This window comes from Vanacampus margaritifer, chromosome 11 (assembly GCF_051991255.1).
Source record: "Vanacampus margaritifer isolate UIUO_Vmar chromosome 11, RoL_Vmar_1.0, whole genome shotgun sequence".
Classification (NCBI taxonomy): Eukaryota; Metazoa; Chordata; class Actinopteri; order Syngnathiformes; family Syngnathidae; genus Vanacampus; species Vanacampus margaritifer.
Genome location: NC_135442.1, coordinates 19414047 through 19435294, shown reverse-complemented (window position 1 = coordinate 19435294; position 21248 = coordinate 19414047). Strand labels below are relative to the sequence as shown.

General features: G+C 39.4%; 2 protein-coding genes across 11 annotated transcripts in view; one reads left to right on the top strand and one right to left on the bottom strand.

Moving 5' to 3' along the window:
- Positions 1 to 7: 7 nt before the first annotated feature.
- On the bottom strand, positions 8 to 11803 carry LOC144060149 (uncharacterized). 6 transcript variants are annotated; one of them, XM_077579387.1, is made up of 10 exons: positions 11625 to 11802; positions 11080 to 11209; positions 10808 to 10983; positions 6646 to 6720; positions 5766 to 5833; positions 5553 to 5692; positions 3033 to 4697; positions 2856 to 2957; positions 297 to 411; positions 8 to 206 (listed from the first exon to the last, which is right to left on the bottom strand). In XM_077579387.1, the coding sequence occupies exons 2-10, from the start codon at positions 11162 to 11164 to the stop codon at positions 182 to 184; spliced, it is 2451 nt and encodes an 816-aa protein (XP_077435513.1). In that variant the 5' UTR covers positions 11165 to 11209; positions 11625 to 11802; the 3' UTR covers positions 8 to 181. The 6 variants fall into 6 exon arrangements, with proteins under 6 accessions (XP_077435513.1, XP_077435515.1, XP_077435514.1 ...); XM_077579389.1 differs by having other exon boundaries at positions 297 to 366; XM_077579388.1 differs by having other exon boundaries at positions 2856 to 4697; positions 10808 to 11012; positions 11625 to 11803.
- A 400-nt stretch (positions 11804 to 12203) lies between these two features.
- The window catches only part of pikfyve (phosphoinositide kinase, FYVE finger containing), a 41258-nt gene continuing 32213 nt past the window's right edge, over positions 12204 to 21248 (top strand). For 3 of the 5 annotated variants that reach the window (XM_077579382.1, XM_077579381.1, XM_077579380.1), the window contains exons 1-4: positions 12821 to 12849; positions 13987 to 14183; positions 15750 to 15917; positions 19057 to 19166. In XM_077579382.1, coding sequence (XP_077435508.1) covers positions 12827 to 12849; positions 13987 to 14183; positions 15750 to 15917; positions 19057 to 19166 — 498 coding nt within the window. In that variant the 5' untranslated portion in view covers positions 12821 to 12826. Of the gene's footprint in view, positions 12364 to 12820; positions 12850 to 13983; positions 14184 to 15749; positions 15918 to 19056; positions 19167 to 21248 lie in introns of those variants that run through there. The other 2 variants (XM_077579383.1, XM_077579384.1) reach the window with 2 other exon arrangements.

Genomic DNA, 21248 nt, shown 5'->3' with positions numbered 1-21248 from the left:
CAAACAGTCAGCAAGAAATGTTTATTAAACTTACTAAAAGTGCATTTAAAAACAACTTGAAAGAATGAATATTAACATGAAAAATCAAGTAAAGAAAGAAAAATCAGTCTTTGCAGATGGACTGGTTTGGCTTCCTCTTCTGGCAGCCTTTAAAAACTGTAGTTTAGGAACATGGTGTGTGTCATTTCACCCCACGACGAATTTTGCTGCTCAAAAAAAAAAAAGAGAGAGAACAAAAACAGTGAGTGTTTCATCTTATCACACGAATGGATTTCACAGAAAAGAGTTGCTCTCACCTATTCAGGGATGGCTCCTTGTAACTGACGGTGACCTTGCATCTCCTGCTTCTCCTTTGGTTCTCTTTATCTGGGTTAGCAAAGGTGTTGGTCACTGACGTTAAGACCCTACCTGCTGCAACACACAACACCATTTTCTTTCTCACACAGCCACTACATGACTGCTTTATGCCAAGTAAATACACCAAGTTTGTAGTGTTGTGTTTTACCCTTTATGAAATGGCCTACAAGAACAAATTAGTCGAAACGAGACAGCGACAACATGAGTATCCCATTGGTCTGTCCTAAAAATAGATTACCAGTGATGGGACACTGGCTTGCTAAGAAAAATTAAAACAAAATAAAAATTTTACATTTACTTATTTAAAGGGGACATCAACCTAAAAAAAATATCTTGACAAAAATATATTCTATGTGGCCCCACCAGTCTTAATATGGTGTTTTGGTTAATATTGTGTTAGTAGAATATGAGTTAAGCAGCAAAATCCAGCAGTTTTTATTTATATCAGGAGGCGGACATTTTGCCAGTTGCTGTCGAGTGAAAATGACATCACAGTTGCTCAGGTCTCAGGTAACAACCAATCAGTGGTGTAGTGGTCCCTGGAGAAGTGGGTATACTATAAATTTTACTTACTTCTTTTTCGCTTTTAGAAAAACGCCCTGTTTTAGAAATGGTGAAATGTGAGGGGAAAGCCATCATTTGTAATTACGCACAATAATACAATTATCATGAATGAATTAGGAGCAGTTTGTAATGTAAAACGTATTTACTCTGAGGTAAACATTAATAAGTTATCTACTATAAAATGAAACTACATCATATAAGTTAGTTAGGGATATACTACTTTAAGTTATTGTATACAGTATACAATGTTTGGCATATAAATGGATGTAAAGTTATTTGGATAGTAGATATCAGTACTTACAGTTCATAGACCCTGAGATAATCTCTGGTCCTGTCATTTATTACAGTTTCATTCATCTTATATTGCAGTCTGGCATAACTGTCTTTTAAAACTGGATTAATTATACAATTACTGAAACAATTATGGTAGTTCTCTACATCAGTAGTTTTAAAATCGGGGGGTACGTGTACCCCTGTGGATACGTGAAAACACATCAGGGGGCACATGGGATTTTAAAATATATTTAAAAAATAGCATACATGCAAGAAACCATCTTGTTTTTTTGTTTGGGCTTTTATTTAAAGTTAACTGAAATATTTGTTTTGAAAACCAACCTGTATCATGATCCAAAAGAGGACTCGTTATGTTGATAATTATTGCACAATTATTTATTTACCATTATGACAATTACTTCTTTCCTTTTTTTTGGGGGGGACCGATACATAGCGGGACTGTGGCCAAAGTTTAAACCAGTTCCCAAATTAAAACCAGACACAAGATGGCACAGCACTGTTTTGTTTTGTTCATCCAAAATGATTTGCGCTGGTTGGGGGTACGAGGCTGAAAACATATTTTGCAGAGTGTACATCACTGAAAAAAGGTTGAGAACCACTGCCCTACATAATTCTTCTATTCTAGCTAGTTTAGGGCTAAATTGATAACGTTACATTTCATAACATTATAGCCTAGCCGAGACGCACAGTTCAACTATAATGTATTGGCGACAAAAACCTCCTCTGTACAGTGATATTGCCAGTAGTTTAAAAGTTAACAATGATTTATTTGGAAACAACTTTAAAACATACCTGTAAATTATGTTTTCATTGTATATACAGTATGTCCGGATAGCCTTCATGCCGTCACTCATTGGAAAGACGTTTATTTATTTCTGTCTCACTCACATTTACTATCATCTCGCAGGAGACGGAACGACCTGTCAATCAACTAGAATGGCATTGGCACCCACGCATTAGCAATAAAGTCCTCGGCATGACCCGCCCTACTCTTTCTTTGATAGGCGCATCAGTTCTCATGCCTTTAATTAACCAATAAGACAGCGAGTGCAGGCCAGTCAGTTAGAGGCAGCGGAGAGTGGGTCATGGCCACTGATCTATATATTCCAGAAGGATTCAGAAGTGAGTAGACGCAAAATTGAGGATTCAGAAGTGGGTAGACACGAAACTGACTGAAATAGAATTGGGTATACGCCGTATACCTGCGTACACCCAGGACTAAACCACTGCAACCAATCACAGCTCATCTTAAAAAAAACAGGTGAGCTGTGATTGGTTGTTGTCTGAGCCCTGAGCAACGATGATGTCATTGTCAGTCGACAGCACGTGGCAAAATGGCTGCCCCCTGAGATGGATAACAAAGGCTGGATTTTGCCACATTTCTTAAAGCACCAAATAGTCTACATTTTGTTTACAAATAAAATAGTGTTCAATGGGGGTAAAAATGCTGTTATTTATTTTAAAAGGCACATTTTTTAGCTGTATTATCGGCCCATGCCTAGTCCCAACTAGTCAAAAAAAAAAAGTTAAAAGGTTGAACAGTCTCCTGGAAGAGATTGCGTTTCGGCACCGAGGGTCAACTGTACACAAAAAAAATACCAATGTTTATGTGGCCTAAACTAGGTTCATTATCAACTTACCAACAGAAGAGAGAGGGGTGATCAAGGCGGTCTCATCCATCACGTGTTGCCCCTTTGAGGTGCGTTGTTTAGGACTACAAGTTACACAGCCTGGCTCCGAGTCTGCAATAGAGATGTTCAACCATGGTGGCATCTCATCAGTGATCAGGTCACCCAAATGTTGACGAGCTGCTTCACCTTCATCTGCATCGTCTGCAGACATCTCTTTGGACGATATCGTCGTGTTGTTCATAGCAGGCATTTCCAGCTCAGAAATGGTCAATGTCTGTCTCAGATTTCTCTCGCTGTTGCCTGGTGGAGGCAGTTTGGATGTCTTTCGATACCGTTTAGAATTCCTATCCGCCCTGGACTTAAATATGTCATTATCTTCACCGTGTAGGTCAGGATCATCCAAGAACGCCAAGTCATTACAGAAAGGGGAGTCGGTCGGATTTGAAAGATAAGCCACATCCTCCTCAGGACAAATCCCTTTGCCATGACATTGTTTGTTCTTCTTCTTGTCCTTTGCATTATCACTAGAGTCATTACTTTGCTGTGATTTCTTCCTTCTGGATATACTTGAGACCTCCTTCCTAGCTTTTTTGGACTTCTGAAATTCATTCCCAGCAACAAAGAATTCCTCTAGTGCCTGTACGTCATCTTGGTTCTCACTGCCATACAAGTCTACTGGAAGGCTTCCTGAATCCTGAGTGGACACCCAAGGACGCTTGCAGGAACTTGGCATGGCAGCAACAGAACCTCTGTCTCTGGTTGCACAACTTTCCAAGGATTCTTGTACATCCTTGGTGGAGTCCTTATTGTTTGACAGCAGTCCTGGTTGTTCTCTGATGTGTGGAGTGTGATCTACAGATACATCAAATGTTTCTCTGCGCTTTGACTTGGGATGTTCTTGAGACTTGGAGGACTCAGTGTTTACCTGTGTTTCATATCCACCTGTGGGATGGCTTGATTCCTCTAACTCCGCAGTTTGAAAATGGTCGCTTTGCTCATTGTGGTCCACTGTTGACCCTCCATTCTCTTGGTCAAGACATGGCAACATTGACGTCATGCTGGTGATCGAGGAGCCCCTTTTACTTTTCTTCCTGGATTTCCTGTATGTGATGTTTGACCTCGTTTGTTCTGAGGAATCTTTCTTGGTGGGTAACTTTGCGTTCTCGTTGGGTTTAAAGAAAAAGATGTCATGACCCATGACATTATCAGCCAAGGCAGGACAGACAAAATCACCAGAATCCACCGCTGACTGTGTGATTTTATTCTTTTGACAGCTGCCAACTTTGGAATTCACCATTTTGGGAATACGCGATGTTAACTTACTTTGAGACTTGGCTTTGGGATGCCTGTTAGAACTTTCTGATGCATGCTCGTCTGTGTGAGAGGTGGTAGCACTAGGTTCCGGCTGTGTCTCTCTAACACTAGACTGTGCCCCGTCCATACCTTGTGAACTGTCTGTTGGATTTGACACAACAACGTTCCTTTTTTTCTTCTTCTTGGATTTTGGTTTACGCAGTGCTTTTTCCTCTGCTGATTGATAAATGGCAATTTCTGCAGCGTTACTTTGAGTGATTTCCATTGTTGTATTGAGGACCACAGTTTTTTCTGGCACAACTACAATAAAATCACAAGGAGCGTTGACTTCAGCAGAAGGAGCCGGTGTTTCAGCAATACTAATAGCTGAAGATGTTTGGCTGCTCAGTTGACATGGCAAAGAGTTCATGTTGGAACCGGACTGAGAGCACCTGGCTGACAGTCTATTCATGTCCTCCCTTAAGCTGTTGGACTGGTGGGCTGACTCCATCTGGAGTGCTTGCAGGTTTGAACGCCTTTTCTCATCATCTGTTTTTGCTGTGGAGTTGTGGAAAGTAACACAAATCAAGGCTTTCAGTGACATAACAGAGAAGCTACAAACACATGCTTTATGCATAGACAAAAGTATTGGGACATTCTACCTAGCAGGTAAAGAAAATAAACATATCCGCCTAAATTCCAGGAAGTTTAGTTTATGATACCTGTAGTCCTGGAACCAGAAATTTCTAAATGGATATGTTCATCAGTATCAGTTTTGCAGACACCGCCCCAAATGTTTCTGGATGAAACGAAAGCACTACCCCACCAAGCAGGGTCTTCTTTTAGCCACTGATAAATTACTCTTGACGAAAGAGGTCCTAGTTCCAAGGTAAAGTAATCTTGGTCAAAATTAGTCTTGTGTGAACCACTACACTACTAACCATGTCGTTAATTCCAAAGGTTATGATGGTCTTGTGGTCAGGGAGGCTCGAGTCGAGTAGGGCAGTGGTTCACAATCTTTTTTGAGTTGTGGACCCAATGCATAGTTTTCCATAGCACATAGCTAAGGATAGGTTGCACAAAAAAACTGGTTGATTTTAACCAAGTTGAATCCAAGTAGTGCACTGAAATTTGCCTTAATACAAAATTCATGACACCACTACTCAACAATTCCATACAACAGAAATAATTCTTAAAAACTGATTGACGGATTAAACCTTCTCAGTCTCTCTAAGCACCTTTCCTATAATGTTTCCACAACACAAGCATACAACTGTTCAATATGTCTCGGTAAGATGAAGAATTAAGAGAGAGGATAGACAAAGTCCAACATCTGATGGTTTTCATAACTGATTGATTAAGAGGTGTCCCAACACTTTTGCCTATAATGTATAACCGTAGTCATGTCCCAACCGTTGCTCATAGTCGACTTTCTGCTCAGGAGAGGTAAGACTGCAGGCATGTTGTTTTCAAGAAAGCCCTTTTCAATTTCTGGATTGAGTTCCGTTGAATCCTTTGAAAATTCTGGAAGATCTGGTGTCATAATTGGAAGGCTATCAGGACGGTCAGTTAGAGTGAGATTAGATGTCAGACGGGGTGACAATTGTAATGTAAAATGAGCCTCACTTTTCAATTGGAGGATTGTTGGGGTCAGTTGGGAGGTCGCTGTAGTCCTCGGATGGTTCAAAGAGTCCCTGTGGGGGTTTAATAAAGTAACTCATTTAAAACTGCTGCACATTTACATTAAAGAGTTCAAAACATACGTAGAAGTATTCTGTTTTAGGTCCCATTAGATGAGGGATGTCAAACTTGTTATAATCATGAGCCACCTCAATATCATGGGTGACCTTGGGGGTAGGTAGGGTGTGTGGAGCGGGGTGGGGGAAATGGGGGTGTGAGGAGGGCTACTTTGCTCAAAAGTGGCTATATATATATATATATATATATACACACACACACTACTACTACTACTACTATTACTATTGTGTGTGTAAATTTTGACAAAACAATACAATAGTCATGTCAAAAAGGACACCTAGGAACTGCATGCACCAAATGCATAACGTTTTAATGCATATCCTTTAAGCTTTGTACTAAAATCGCACCACTTCTAGCTGAGTGAAAACAAATGACATGACTACTACTCAAAAACACATTCATACAGTATTTGCTTAAAACCCTGGCTCCTAAACATCACACATATTATCTCCTCTTAAAGCTTAGCTTGGCCCAAAGGCCACACTAGCGAATGCACAAATATTAGGAAAGACGTCAAAACCTGACAGTCTTGTCCCACTGTATAATTTCAAGACCTTATATTTAAACATTCAGGTGGCTTTTTTTGTTTGTTTTTTCACAGTAGAATTTGGCTCTTTTAAGCTATCTTAAAAAGTCACTGTGAAGTTAAGCACCAATCAATTCAATACCCTACCTTCACTAATTTAGACCCCCACCCCCCCAACACCACAACATATCAACATGAACCATTAATAAGTGTTCTACTTACGCTGTCAGGGAATAATTCAGCCACCATGTTCAAGTGTTTGAGGGTGCTGCTATAAAGGTTTTTCAAAAGAAGGAGCTGTGGGGGAAAAAAAAAGAAGTTTAGAAGTTTGTTGTGAGTTTGTAGGTAGGTTTGCAACTCAAGTTGAATGCCACAATAGGTGGCAGTTACATTCTCATATATATGACGTGACAAGACTTCAGCTCAGTTTGTCTTTTGTAAAGCCACCATTGAAGATTGCCTACGATGGCAGATAGAAAAGTGCAAGGATGAACTAAAAAAAAGAAGAAGCAGAAAACGCAACTCTCTGTCCCGAGTCTATGACAGAGCTAGAATTGATCGATTTAAATCCATATATTTGAGTTCATTTGCCAGGGCCTTTTTTTTTTTTAATTAGTTTTTTTTTTTTTTTATCAATTATTTTTATGCGGCTTTAGCTCAATTTGCCTTCTCGCCAAAATGCCTGCTTACAAAAACATCATGGCAGGGAACAAACTAACTGTGCTTTCCTAAATTAATAGTTAAGAAAAGCAGTTAGTGTTACAAAACATAACGATTTTTTCACTTTACTGCATTTAGCAACTTTTTCAACTGCTCTAACAACAGTTTTTCACAAAAGCAACTCGTAACTTTATTACCTGCTACGAAAAAGACAGTGGGCTTCATTCACCAACCGTGCGTATGCAAATATTTGTGCGTGAAACAACGCACAAATCTATGGTTCATCAATATTTTTGAACCTAAAATTGTGCATATTCTGCAAACAAATGTAGAACCTCCACAGAGCATGCATATGTTAATGCAATAACCACAGACGTTTCGAGAAAACTTTATTTCCATTCATTGAACTGCACAATGCACCTTTAAAGTTAATAACTTAAAGGTGTATCTCTTGTTGCTGCGTATCATCGTAACGATTGGTTCTCGATCCTGCTATTCAAACTGATGCTCAATTCAGACTGACTGCGGAACTGACGCGGTGCGCTTTCCGTACGGCCGCCGCACGGACTGCAATTCACACCGCGTGCATTGCGTGAGCGGTCCATGTCTGCAAATCTGCACCCGCCAGACCACAAGATCATGGCGGTTCGGTTCACACTGGAGAGTTGAGTTCACATGATAAAAAAAACGTGTATATAGAGTCCTATTGGTAAACAATAGCCACACTTGCCTGGTGTCACATTGATATGCTCTTGGACATTATTGCTGGGACTTCTACCATGGGTAAGTAAATTTTGTGATATTTTGTCATGTGCAATTTATTCTGAGCTTGTTTTTGTCTTAAATGTCTAACTCATGTCATGCTATGTAGTTAGCTAGCTTCCCTCCCAAAAAAGTGAGTTTGCAAACGGTTTTATTTTTAAATATACCGGATCTACCTTGATGCCAACGCTCGACTTCCTGTCTGGCTCGTGTTATTTCTTCAGCTTCATGAAAATCCGCATGCGGTGTCCGAAAAAAACAGAACGCTTGCGGAAATCTTCCGCAGCGCCGCATCCCTTCCGCACTGCATACGCACCGCACTGCAGCTGGTGTGAATTGACACCAGACTCGAATGCTTTCTATTTACTTGGGGCGGCCGTAAGGAAAACCCACCGCGTCCGTTCCGCAGTCAGTGTGAATTGGGCGTGACATAATGACGTGCGTGCTCATTCCTAGCAGTGTTTGTAGCATGTAGCCAGTGAGCTTTGGACACAACCAACCATCGTTGTAGCTCCACCGATCCCACTGCATACTTTGAAAATAGCTGAGAGGATGCTTTTAAAAAGTGGCAAACGGACGTTTGGCTTCTACTTTTTAAGAAAATCCTTGAATACACCTTTAAATTTGGAATTTGCTAATAATAGTATCCATGAAAGGCTCTTCTAATCACTCTTAATCTCAAACAGTTCAAGTGTGTGTATATATTGCATGGATTAATCTGCCACTGTTTCTGTGTTCACAGTTGTTCCTCAACGATCGCTCGCCTGTAAAAGCATCTGCTCACATTGCCTGCTTAATATCAGGCTTTATAATTTGCATATCGATCAAGTACTCATGCACACTACAAAACAACATTTCCTGATATTTACAGTTGACAAACATAATATCCAACCGTCCTGCTTGAATCTCATTATGTCCTTTTCATCAAAATGAAATGTGTACTGGAAGAAGGTCTAATTAAAGACCCTTCTGTAAGAGGCATTATTTCTACATTTTAAACATGCTAGCCAAATCCTCAACAGAAAGTTCGCAATGTAAGCTCATCTAAATGTATGGAGGGCTGATTTGGGGGAGAAACGTACAGTGGAACAATGGCAGTCAATTTGTGTAAAAGCCCAAAAACAGATAGACAACACACAGCTCAAACTATTGCAATTTAATTGGATGATGAGAGTGTATAACCCTTAAAAAACGTAATAGGTTTGACCCTAATACACCTGATACATATATTAAATGTGGTAAGGATAAGGGAACATTGTTCCACTGTATATGGAGCTGTACCAGATTACAGGAATTCTGGAGGAAAGTAAGAACAATGATTCAAACAATTTTGCATGTGAATAAGGGACTGGTGCCCAATTTTTTTCTGCTCGGCCTCTACTCGGCTGAGCATAGACTAAATAAATACCAGTGAATGTTTGTGGATCTAAGATTACTACAGGCAAAGAGAGTTATAGCTCTATCATGGAGGTCAGTTGGAAAACCAAGTATTGTAAAGTGGTCTCTGCACTTGCCTTTGCCATAAATTGGTGAATTTATTTTTTTATGCTCAGCTTTATATCAGACCAAATTAGTTTTATTATTACCATTATTATTATGCAAATCTGCCACTGTAAACCCTGAGGCGGTTTTTTTCAAAATCTCAGCCTGCTTGCTTTTATTTGCGATCCCCATGCTGTGTAGCGCCCAATAATCACGGCCTTCCATGACTCGACCTCTCCAATGAGGGTTTCAATGTACGTTGTTTTTTAATATTTTTTTATTATTCTTATTCACACAAAAGTGCAATGTACATCATGGTAGAGTTATGGGCTCGGCACACGGGAGGCGACAAACAACAGCGAAATACGTACCTCGTCGCTTCCTAGCTCTCAAAACACAGGACGCGATAAGCAGCTACGACAGCAACAACAGACAACGCTCTCTTGTTACAATAGATTTGATTGTCTATTAAATTGCAAGGAATCAAAAGGTTTTCATTGTATACACTTAAGTTTCACTACAGCACGTAATTCCAGTATGAAGGTCCATCTATTTCCTATATTATTATTATTATTATTATTATTATTATTAACTGTTACAAAAAACATTAATGAGTATATTTGCAATGCCTAATACGGGAGGAAATTGGCAGAATTAGGGCAGGGAACGGCATGGAATCAGCTGCAGACACCGGTTGGGATCGTGTGGCATTTATAAAGGGAAATTGCATGCAGGTGTGCGTATGTGTGTTAACACATGGTTTTATAAATCTAACATTTTTTTTGTGCACATAAGATTTGGGTTTCGATAAGATGTACTTTTCTGCGCAGTTTTCAGGCCCAGTTTTAGAAATGAGGCCTCGCCCAGAGCTTTTGAGATTGCTCATCACCTCACCGTCTGCAGTTAACGTACCGCTGATTGTCTAAACTCAACTGAGCAGGGCGAAATTCGTTCTCCGCATTTGACCCATCCCCTGAGGGAGTGGTGAGCAGCAGCAGGAGCCCCGCTCGGGAATCATTTGGTGATCTAAATCCCCCAATTCCAACCCTTAATGCTGAGTGTCAAGCAGGGAGGCAAATGGGTCCCATTTTTATAGTCTTTGGTATGACCCAGCCGGGGATTTAACCCACGACCTCCCAGTTTCAGGGCGGACACTCTACCACATAGGTGTCAAACTCCGGTCTTTGAGGGCCGCAGTCCTGCAGGTTTTGGAGGTTTCCCTCTTCTAACACAAGCTGATTCCAATCAGCAGGATCATTATCAAGGTTATGCAGAGCTTGCTGATGAGCTAATCATATATCAAATGTGTTGGAGAATGGAAACATCCAAAACCTGCAGGACTGCAGCCCTCCAGGACCAGAGTTTGACACCTATGCTCTACCACAGGGCCACTGAGCTGTTTTTTTATGACAAGTGACAAGAGTTCAGAACACTTTTGAGAATGACTCTACATCCATGGGTAAACAGTAAATAATCTCACCAGTTTCCTGTAATTGTGCTTGTTGGTAGCCAAATTAAAGCATACGGACTCCACTGTCTTTGTCAGGTGTACGTTCTCTGTCTGTAGCAGCATGCACCTCTGCTTCTCAGCTTGCAAGGCAAGAGCCAGGGCCTTGTTATTGTTCTTCAATGAGACCTTGAAAAAGGATGAGGTGTCTGGCATCAAGAGAAATGAGAAGGAAAAACTATTAAAAAATTTAGCTATTTTGATCTTGTAAATGTTATGACATTCAATAAATCCAGGAGACTCACTGAGCACTTTATTTTTAATCTTGGATGCTGTGGCAAAATCCTTCTTTGAAGCCTTGACAGGCCTCATTGTTTTAAATTGCATCATATCTGGAGACGAGTCAATTTGCTTTAAATTGACAAATCCAGCCACCTTAAAGACAACATAATAATGATAATAATGCAGTTGATTTTTTTTTTCGATGTAGCTTGTGACGATTCTGCAGACAGGAAACACAATATTACTGGACTAACATTGCCCTAGCAGCCACGCTACTGTAAACACTGTAAAATAGACCAATCAGAACCGTTCACGGCAGAATAACGCTAGCAGGGGTGTTTCTATGTAAATCGTATTTGGTACACCAGAATATCTTGTTGGCTAGATGCATGAAAACGTCAACTTGACTGTACGTACATTGTGTCCATAAAATAGTTAAATTTAATAAGATAGGTAGGCACAAATGTATAGTGACAGAACGTGGCTCTTTTACGTTAGTCCGAGATTACCGTTAGCATTTGTAGTCAACATTTTTGCTGTTGAAACGATTCTGAACTGTTTGACTCACGCAGAAGATGTTAGAAGTCAGGCGACTTGTCTAGTAGATCCTCTGAAATGACAGGCAAGAATCGAAAACAGAAACTCAAATGAAACGTCTCTAAAACACAACTCCCTCAATTTTTGAACACTAACAAACTGCGCCGCACTTCCGTTTAGCGTCCGCGAGGAACCAATCAGAAATGACTACAGTTCGTTTCACTTCTTCCCCGGATTTGTCTGCTTAGGCTAGGCAGTTGGTTTTTGTCTGTTTGTTTTTTTCGTTCGCAGTTCGCACACTAGTTATGTGCTTAAACTGATTGACTTCTGCAGAATCATGACTGTAGAAAATACTGTTCTACAGTACAAATACGCTGTAGTGTACATATTTAACTAATGAGTATGTCTGCTAAAGCAATGATGGAGATGAAAACTAGCAGACGTAGTTTATCCAATCCAGTTTACCTTGTGTGTTAATTCACGTTATTGTTATGCCTATACGTATAAATAAAAACAAAAAAAACGTATTTATTTGTATGAAATCAATTAAAAACAACCGCAGCTAATCGACCTCTCAATTGTGCTGGCTCGCCTTGTAATGTCTGGCCTTTAACTTGGCTCGCACAGTAGTTAAGTGGGACGAATAGTGTGTCTCAAAGCCGCCTTTCTGTGTGTGGGAGTCGGCTAAAATGTTCAATGAAATTGATTTTTTGGGATACCTGGCTCCTTTGAGGTCTTCAACCAACGATGTCTAATCTCTAAGTAAATGGGTAGGTCGAAGGCAGGTTCAGAACGTGTCAGAAAAATAAGGTTGTTGCGGGCAACCGGCTAGTTAGCATCGGATGCTAACACTAGCTAGTATGCAAAGTAGTGTACAAATGACAAGTGGTTAGTTAGCTAACATGACTTTTGCGCTCTGGGGGACGCTATTTAAATGATTTCAAATATGAACAGTTTTGTGGGATGGCAACTGTGCTGTTCTGTAGCATTAGCTAACAATTGCACGGAAGGAAGTTTATCAGCCAGTGTCGCTAACAAAACGTAAGCGATTCTTTATTTGTGTTGTATGTTAATTATGTTAAATACTTGGCTGTGTCTCAAAATGTCAAACGCGCAGTACTCCATAACGCCAGTCACGCTACCGCCTGTTATGGTCACATGACAGGGCGGGGAACGTGATGGCACTTCTGTAATTTTCTCGAGATTTGATGATCACAAATGGCATGACGTGCAATGTTCGGACAGTTCTTCAAAGAGTAAGTCAATCATTGTTGTTGTTGTTTTTTTTTTTGGGGGGGGGGGGGGGGGGGCATTTATGACACCTTTGTGCATGCACAAATCTATCTAATCGATCGTCCCTTAGTGTCAACGTGAGAATAATCTTCAATTCCTTTGCATTATCATCTAATAATTGTGCATTTTTGAGTGGTTTGCCAACAAACACTTTTTGCTATTTTAGGGACGTCATTTTCAGATGTTATGGTAAACGTAGCGTTTGTCACGAACGATTTTGTTGCAGAAGTTTCCTTAGTTGTGACAGGACAGCGGACTGCGGCCACTTTGTGTTTGTTGTTGTCACCCCCCCCCCCCCCCAAGCAGCTATAAATCGCTTGTTATATGTATCTCAATACTTAATGTAGCAAATGTTTGTATTTTTCTGTAAAAAGCTATTACAACTGTTAAACCACTCCGTAACTTAATCAAAAGGACAATTCATTCAGTTTCCTTCTTGGGAAAGTAGGATAGCAAAATAAATACTTTAAAGAAAAACAACGTGTGATGGAATACATAGTTTTGGTATTATTTCAAAATTATTTGCATATCATTAAATAATTGTTTTTCAATATTCTAATCATTATTTCAGCCATCCATTTTCTATATTTCTCACTCAGCTTTGCTGGTCATTATTCCATCTGATTTAGAGTAAGAGACGGCCAAGCGGGATACACACTTGACTGGTTGCCAGCCAATTGTGTGGCAATATAGACAAACATTCACATCCACATTAACACAGGACAATTTACAAGCTTCAATGAACCTAACATACATGTTTTTGGAATGTGGGAGGAAGTCAAAGTACTTGAAGAAAACCCACACAAGCACGAGGTGAGCCACCAAACTTAGTCCACATAGAAAGGCTGAATTCAAACTAGCAACCATTTGAGGTGGATGCTCTAACCACCCCATTACCATGCCGCTTGTTGTTATAATTAGTAATGAACAATGTGTTAATCCTTTAAAGCAATTTAGCAAAAATGAGGATAATGGATGGATGGTATTCCAGCATTGCTCATAATTCAAAGTTAAATAATGCTGTCTTGAGGTAGTCATTTTAATTCTTGTTGAAGTATAATGGCTCACATTCTCACGTCATGTGCCCTCTTGACTAGAAGGAGACTGCAGGAGATGGCTGCCGGGGAAAAGTCAGTGTCGACGTCCGCATCAGACTGGAGTGTCGAGCCACCAGTCATCTCAACCGCTAGCCCTTCTCATCTGACCCACTTCAAGCCACTAACGCCAGAGCAGGATGAGCCGCCACTGCGGTCGGCATACAGCTCCTTTGTCAACCTGTTTCGCTTCAACAACAAAGGTCAGTGACGAGAGCGAGAACATTTGAGAACACCTGAAAATCGGGGGGAAATTGGGATTTCTTTTTTTTTCTTATTTTCTTTTTTTTAAATTAGACTCAGTGTGTTCTACATTACTTCAAACCTCAATGAGGCTCATGCGTTTTATTAGAAACCTTGTGCAGCAGCTATCACTCTTGTGAGGTCATGTGAGGGTAAAATGGTCTCCTGGTTCAGTGCCGGCATCTGGCAAGTCACATGACATAACACCCCACACCCACCATCCATGTGCTGTATGTTACTGGCTCTCATTTAAAACTGTTAAATAGATGCTGATATATATTTACAGTAGTTACTTTGGCACTTATGTCAACGCTTTTAACATAGAACTCTACTACCACTTCATTAGATACACTTATACAATCTAATAAGATCCAATACAAGAGCTGCATCCAAAATTCTGCCTTGACAAGGATAGTAATACTGACGTTGTCAGAGGTATTGACTATATGCCACGGAGGAGGCGGGACGTAACGGTTTGCGACGTGTGGGCTGCGTCCCAGTACTTGCGCTTCCGCTTTTGTGCCCCTCGGTTGAGCGTTCCTGTCGACGGGTCCGAGGCTGCGAGTGTGTAGTGTCTGTCTCAGTGTCCGAAGCATTTCAGATAGCCGAGACGCCCTCCCGCCGATGAGGGGTTGCGCACGGTTGGGGGGCGCAGGGGTGGGGGTGCAAGTGTGGGAACGTGGCCAGCAGTGGCCGGAAACGGCACCGATGTGTAAAACCTGGAAGTCCGTTGTATCTACCCCATTCATTTGTACATGACAACATGCTTCAAAATACATTTTCTCTCAAGATGCCAATAAGGGGTTACAGATATCTGAAGGAAAATGTTATTACGTGAGAATTTATTTGAAACGCCCACATTTTGACATATATGCTGTATAGTTTTCAAATGGTGATATATACAGTATATAAATGTCTAAACCCATCTGGATTGATTACTATATCATAAGGCTGAATTGCACTCTCTGGCCACTTTAGTAGGCCCACTTTCATAATCTAATGTGATCCAATGCAAATATTCAGAGGTTCTTAATAATTTGGCCCTCTCATAAGCAAAATAGTTACCCACTATATTAACAATCTGATATTTACTGAGTTAAAGGCCAAAAAAAAAGTAAAAATGGGTCTTTCAGCCCATTTTTATCTGCTCTATTCTAGCAAAATACCAAAAGGAAGAAATACTCCACCCATGCACAGTTAGACTGCACTTTGCACTAGTCATGCGCTGGACACAGTCATAGGGACCCACAAGTGTTTTTGTATATTTGATGTCATTATATGACTGTTTTTCCTAATTTAATGGCTGGTCATATGATTTAATGTGACAAAGTAACATTGATGTTGATGTTGAAGTCACTCCCTTGTTTTTTAGTTTGAAGAAAGAGACGCCGTTCAATTATCGAGGAACACGTTTCTTCAGATATGAAGTTTAAAATATTTTTACTTGCTTATAAAGAAAAGTAGAACATTGTTATTTGTCGTCTCACCTCTATTTGTGGCATGTTGTTGTACATGTGTGATGATAGAGGATGGCCGACCTACCACCGCAGTCGCTGATAAATTGGACGAGCCGCCCCCTTCCCCTCAGTCGGAGAGCCGGAGCTGGTCATCCAGCCCCTCCCACTCCAGCTATGGCTCAAGGACACAGCGGAAATCACACTCTGAACACCTCAGACGCACATCCACCTCCTCTGGTAAAACACACAAATGATGCTTGTGGCTGTAGGAAGCGGGTCATTTTTAGAAGTTTTATTTCACTTTTTTTTTTAATCCACTGCTTTCAAATCTGCTCACTTGGAACAACTGTGATACCACTTCATAATCAATAATCATGACTTAGTGCAAAAGTTTGTACATACGTACACTTTTTAGTTTCTACTTTCTAACATTTGATACTCATCAGTTGCAGATTGTATTGTCCGTCATGTGAAACTCTTTTTTTTTTTCTCCTTTTTTTTTGTATACGAATCAACGGTGACTGAGAACATAGATTGATGATATTCATTTGCTCCAAAAGCTGTCAGACTTAACCTTTTATGATGAAAATAGTCCTTTGGTGTGATGGATTTGTGTTCAAAATGGCTTAGGATTGTCTGAAAATCTGTAACATGGGCTCTCGTGTCTTTTCTGATTCCAGTGGATTGGCCAGGTGAGGGCTGTTGTGCACTTTGTGCTTGACTCTAACAATGCTGGCACACACATGGGGTTCTATTTGTGCATGCGCGTGTGTGATATCTGCATTTGTAAAACAATGATATACTAGAGTTTGGTTTGTTCACTAACCTGCTACTCATGTTCTGGGTTGCTTAAATTTCTTGAAAATGCTTCAAAAAGGTTTGCAACGTGCTTAAAATTTTCAATGCAGAAAAAAACATACTGTATTTCCTCGCGTAATGGACCTCTAAAGTGAAACACAATCTGTTCCGCTGGTTGACTTCCCAGTTTTTCCAAAATCAAAACAATTTTGAAGTGAATTGTGGCATGCTCAAACCGTCAACAATAATAAAAAGATTTAGTAATCGTCACTAGAGGCATTATAACTTCTGTAACTGAATAATAAAACAAAAATAAAGTTAAACTAGTGACCCTTTGACAACACCTGACAGTGATACTTTAGCATGTACTTGGTGAAAAGAGCAGACAGACCCCCTTTTTATGTTGCAATAAGTTTCGTTTCCGTTTCTGTGGTTTTCAACACATTTCCTAGCTTCCCGTCCCTGTTGTCTTCTGTGGTGACATCACAAAAACACAAGTTTTCTTTTGAGTATGTTTCCTGTAAATCTTCGTTGAAATTGTACAACTTTTCTGTTGTTCGACTTGGCCACTTCCACTGTACTCAACAACCGTTTAATGGGGGGAGGCCATGATTTGTAAAAATTGGTTAGGTTAATAGAGTGAACCCAATAGGGAAAATCCACCTCCCTAAAAGTGGTTGTTATTTTTGTTTTGATGCCACAGGATGGCAGCAAAGCACTCAGAACGGAGATAAACACCATGAATCCAGGTTACATAAAAGAATGTTCAGAAATTAGATTATTCAACGACACTTTCATGTGAGGCTCAAATAGTATTAGCTAGCGTACTAGCCTAAATAACCAGTTAGCACAAATTGATTTGACGCCACACATAGACAAACAAATATGCACTTTGACACTTTATATAAACTGGATTAAGTCGTTAAACTTACCTTTGGGCATTTAACAGAGTAATAAATGCTAGGAAATCAAGGCAAATTGTAATGACAAAATAGATTACACCAGATATTTGTTGCTGCATTGGGAGATTACTTTAGATTTACTTTTACTTTCATTTTTGACTTTGTATGAGTTGCATTCATTGACTACTAACAAGACTGGAGATCTAAAACGCGGATGTAAAAACACTACCAATTAATTAAACCTAACAACAACACCAAGATTCCACCAGATGACGCCAAAGTATTGCTTTGGCCTGAGCACAAAACCTGCGAATTATAGACGAGATTTTCAGGGAATAAAGGAATGCAGATTACCCCCCAAAAAATCTGCAATAACACAAATCTGCAAATGGCAAATATGTGAGTGTTTTGTGATGATGATAATAATAATAAACAGAAATTTAAATCATAATAAATATACGAGAACTATACATTAGTACCGAGGCCAACAATTGAGGCAATATTGTAATTTTTTTTTAAATATAGATAACTATGATTAGCATGTTGCATCTTTAGGTTGCTAACAAATCTTAGCATAGGTGTCAAACTCCAGTCCTCGAGGGCCACAGTCCTTCATGTTTTAGAGGTTTCCTTCTTCTAATACACCTGAATCAAATGGTCAACTCATCAGCAAGCCCTGCTAAAACCTGGGGCCTCTTCGGAAAGTCAGATCTCCTACACTTTATGCCACCGTTCCTTAGCACTTGTTGGTTTATGTCATCATGTCAAAGAGAAATGAAAAGTTCTTCCTTTCCGAACATAGGAAAGGACACAAAATTGTCTCCACTTTTCCGAACTGATGTCATCGTGGGACGGCGAGTATCGGTGACACAAATCTCTCGCTTGCAGAGTTTACCTGCAAAATATTCATAAATTGAAAAAAAAACACCTACTGGGATCTCAGATGATTTTTGTTCATTGATTTTGGAATTGCGTGTTCTCAAATAAATAATGGAAAGGTGTTAATAATTTTATTTCTGTTTGTGTGGAACCACACTCTTTCCCTTTTGCGTCTTTGCGCAGTCTGTCAACTATGTCGGTGCTCTATTATGATTAAATGTTGCTGCCTTAAAGAATTCTGTGTAATTTCCTTTTGTAAAGGTTTGTCAGAAGTAACCTTTGCTAAAGGTGTCATACAGGCACGTTTCCTCAACATTTTTAGAATTTGAATGCTCCTATCCTCAAAGTACTTTCAGGTCATCTCGCTCGGATAGGAACATGTCTAGGGAAACACGAGAATCCGAAGAGGCCCCTGTTAATGATTCTGATCATTTGATTCGGATGTGTTGGAAGAGGGAAACCTCGAAAACGTGTAGGGCTGCAGCCCTCAAGGGCCTGAGTTTGAGACCTATGGCTTAAAGCTTAGGAACCCTAAATGTAGGAATTCATTATTTCTTGAAAAGCTAACATTTTGATTGTTTTGCTTAAACATGCTGTTTTTGTTGTTGTTGTTTTTTGTTTTGTTTTACTGATCACATCTTTAATACGCATTGCAGTTTTTCCGTCACATTCCTGTCTTCTTTAAATGCACTAGGAAAGATTACTTATTTGCAAGCAAGTTTACATACATTTCAAAGACATTTGGTGGAATTATTTGCGTGTGTGTTTGTATGTGTGTGCGTGGGTAAACCTTTCAGATAGCAGCAGGAAGTCCGATACACCGCTGAGCAATCATGACCCTCGCACTGCTGTGCAACTTCGCACTGCACTGAAACGACTCAAGGAAATCATGGATGGAAAGAGTCAGGTATTTTTCATCCCCCACAAAATCTCTTTAATACATAAATCCTGTGTATTACTGGCTATTTATTGGCTATTTACATGTATTTTCAAGTGATTTATATCCAATATTGCTGTGGTCACGGAACACATAAAAACAACCCGCATGCGCATAATGCATGTAAAAAGCACCAGCATTAGGAAGTAGGGGGGAAAACGCCAAGGTAAACATTAAGGCCATTAATGTGGATACAATTAACAGGTTTTTGAAACAATGATGCCGTATGAGACTAGTGATAATGAGTTCAGACAATGTGATGTTATTCCTGTCTGTTACAATTCTAGCCAAGATCGATGCTCCTCTTTATGATGTAGCCATTTGATGAGGTATTGTAATTGGTCAGCTAAATAATAGCATCAAAAGTATGGAGCATCTAGCCCCCTTCTGTTTAGTTTTCTGAAGGTTTTTTGTTGTTGTTGTAGAACTGTGTTAGGACACAGTCTAAGGTAGTCTATGGTTTGGAGCCACTTTGATGTGGGTGTAAACAATAAATGATAATAAATAGTTGTTTTGAGGTTAGGTTTTCATTTTGCTTGTAGCTATTCTTTCCAGAAGTGAGATGGATAGGTTATTCCGGCGTTTTAAATCGACAAAAATCTTTTCCAGAAGTGATCAGGTGTGTGTGATTTATTTTTAAAAAAATTACTAGTTAGCTGTTAGTTTTGATAAAATAATACCTAAATACTTGTAATCTGGGATTTGAACAGCAGTATCCCATGAATTTACTCTTATTGGATTGATAAAAGTGGTCTGATAATTGTGAAACTGTCAAAATGAGATTGAAGACCTCTTGAAGTGATGCCTTGCTTTTAGAGGAAGATATCATCTGTGTGTAGGTTGATTTTGTGTTATTACCTTTGATGATAGCACTCTGATGTATCACGGTAGCAGCGGCACGTGGTTCGATGAATATTGCAAATAGCAATGATGAAAGTGGGCAGCTTTCTCTGGTTCCTCTTGGTAGAGGAATATTTTGTGATGTAATCCCATTCGTAGGAAATTGTTTTTTTGGTTAGTTGTATAATATAGCATAGAACATTTTATTGCAAATAAAGTTTTTTTTACTTTACTTCCATTTTAATCTTGAAGTAAAGTCTTATGTAAATCTACAGCCAGCAGAGGGACCTTCCACTTTTTGAAATCAAAATTGTGTTGCTTGTTCATGTTTTTGAGTGCAGCAAACCATTAAAAACACTTCCTTTAAAGCAAATGATATTACTCGAAATTGCTCCTTTGTCTGAATTTGTTAAATTATGTAATCTGGTAGAAAAGAGTGTTGAGGTTAGAATGAATCAATTTTAGACAAATGGTAATAGTTAATTCAGATTTAAAAAAAAAAAAAAAAAAAAGGAATTAATTTTAGTTTTCATGGGTTTCAATTGGCCAAAATTATGCCGAAAGTTGTGGACAATTTGATGTCAACAGTATATTATAGATGTACGTTCTATTTTAAATATTGACATAGTCCCAAAAACGTGTTTATGTTTTTTTTATACTAGAGCATAAAGGCTTTGATGCAGCCTATGACCTGAGGAGGTCACTTAAAGCAATGGTAGTTATTACCACAAAAAAAAGGCCAGCAGGTGGCAGCAGAGTATAAGAGATAAACTAGGGCCATGTTGAAAAAAGCTCATTTACCCACAGTTCTAAACAGATTTGTGAATAATGATGAAACTTATATATATTCTAATGCTAATTGCTGCAAAACGGAAACAGATAGATTTATACTTTTTTCCTGATGAAAGGAGACTCTAATCATTATTTTGGTAGGTTCCATGTTTTTATAGCAATAGAGCAGAATATTCTTTGGGCCTTGCAAAATCAGTCAACATCCAGTAAAACAGCCGGGAGTGAAAGAGGTTGTTTCAGAGAAAATGGCTGGGAGTGAATGAGTTAAAAAGCTAAATAATCCAAAATATGCATACCTTTGCATTATCACTGCTGAAATGTTTTTTAAAAAAAAAGAGAGAGAGAGAGAGAGAGGAAAATTAGGTGGTAGCCCAATGCCCATTGGTTAAACATCACATATGGTTTACTTGTCCTAGATTT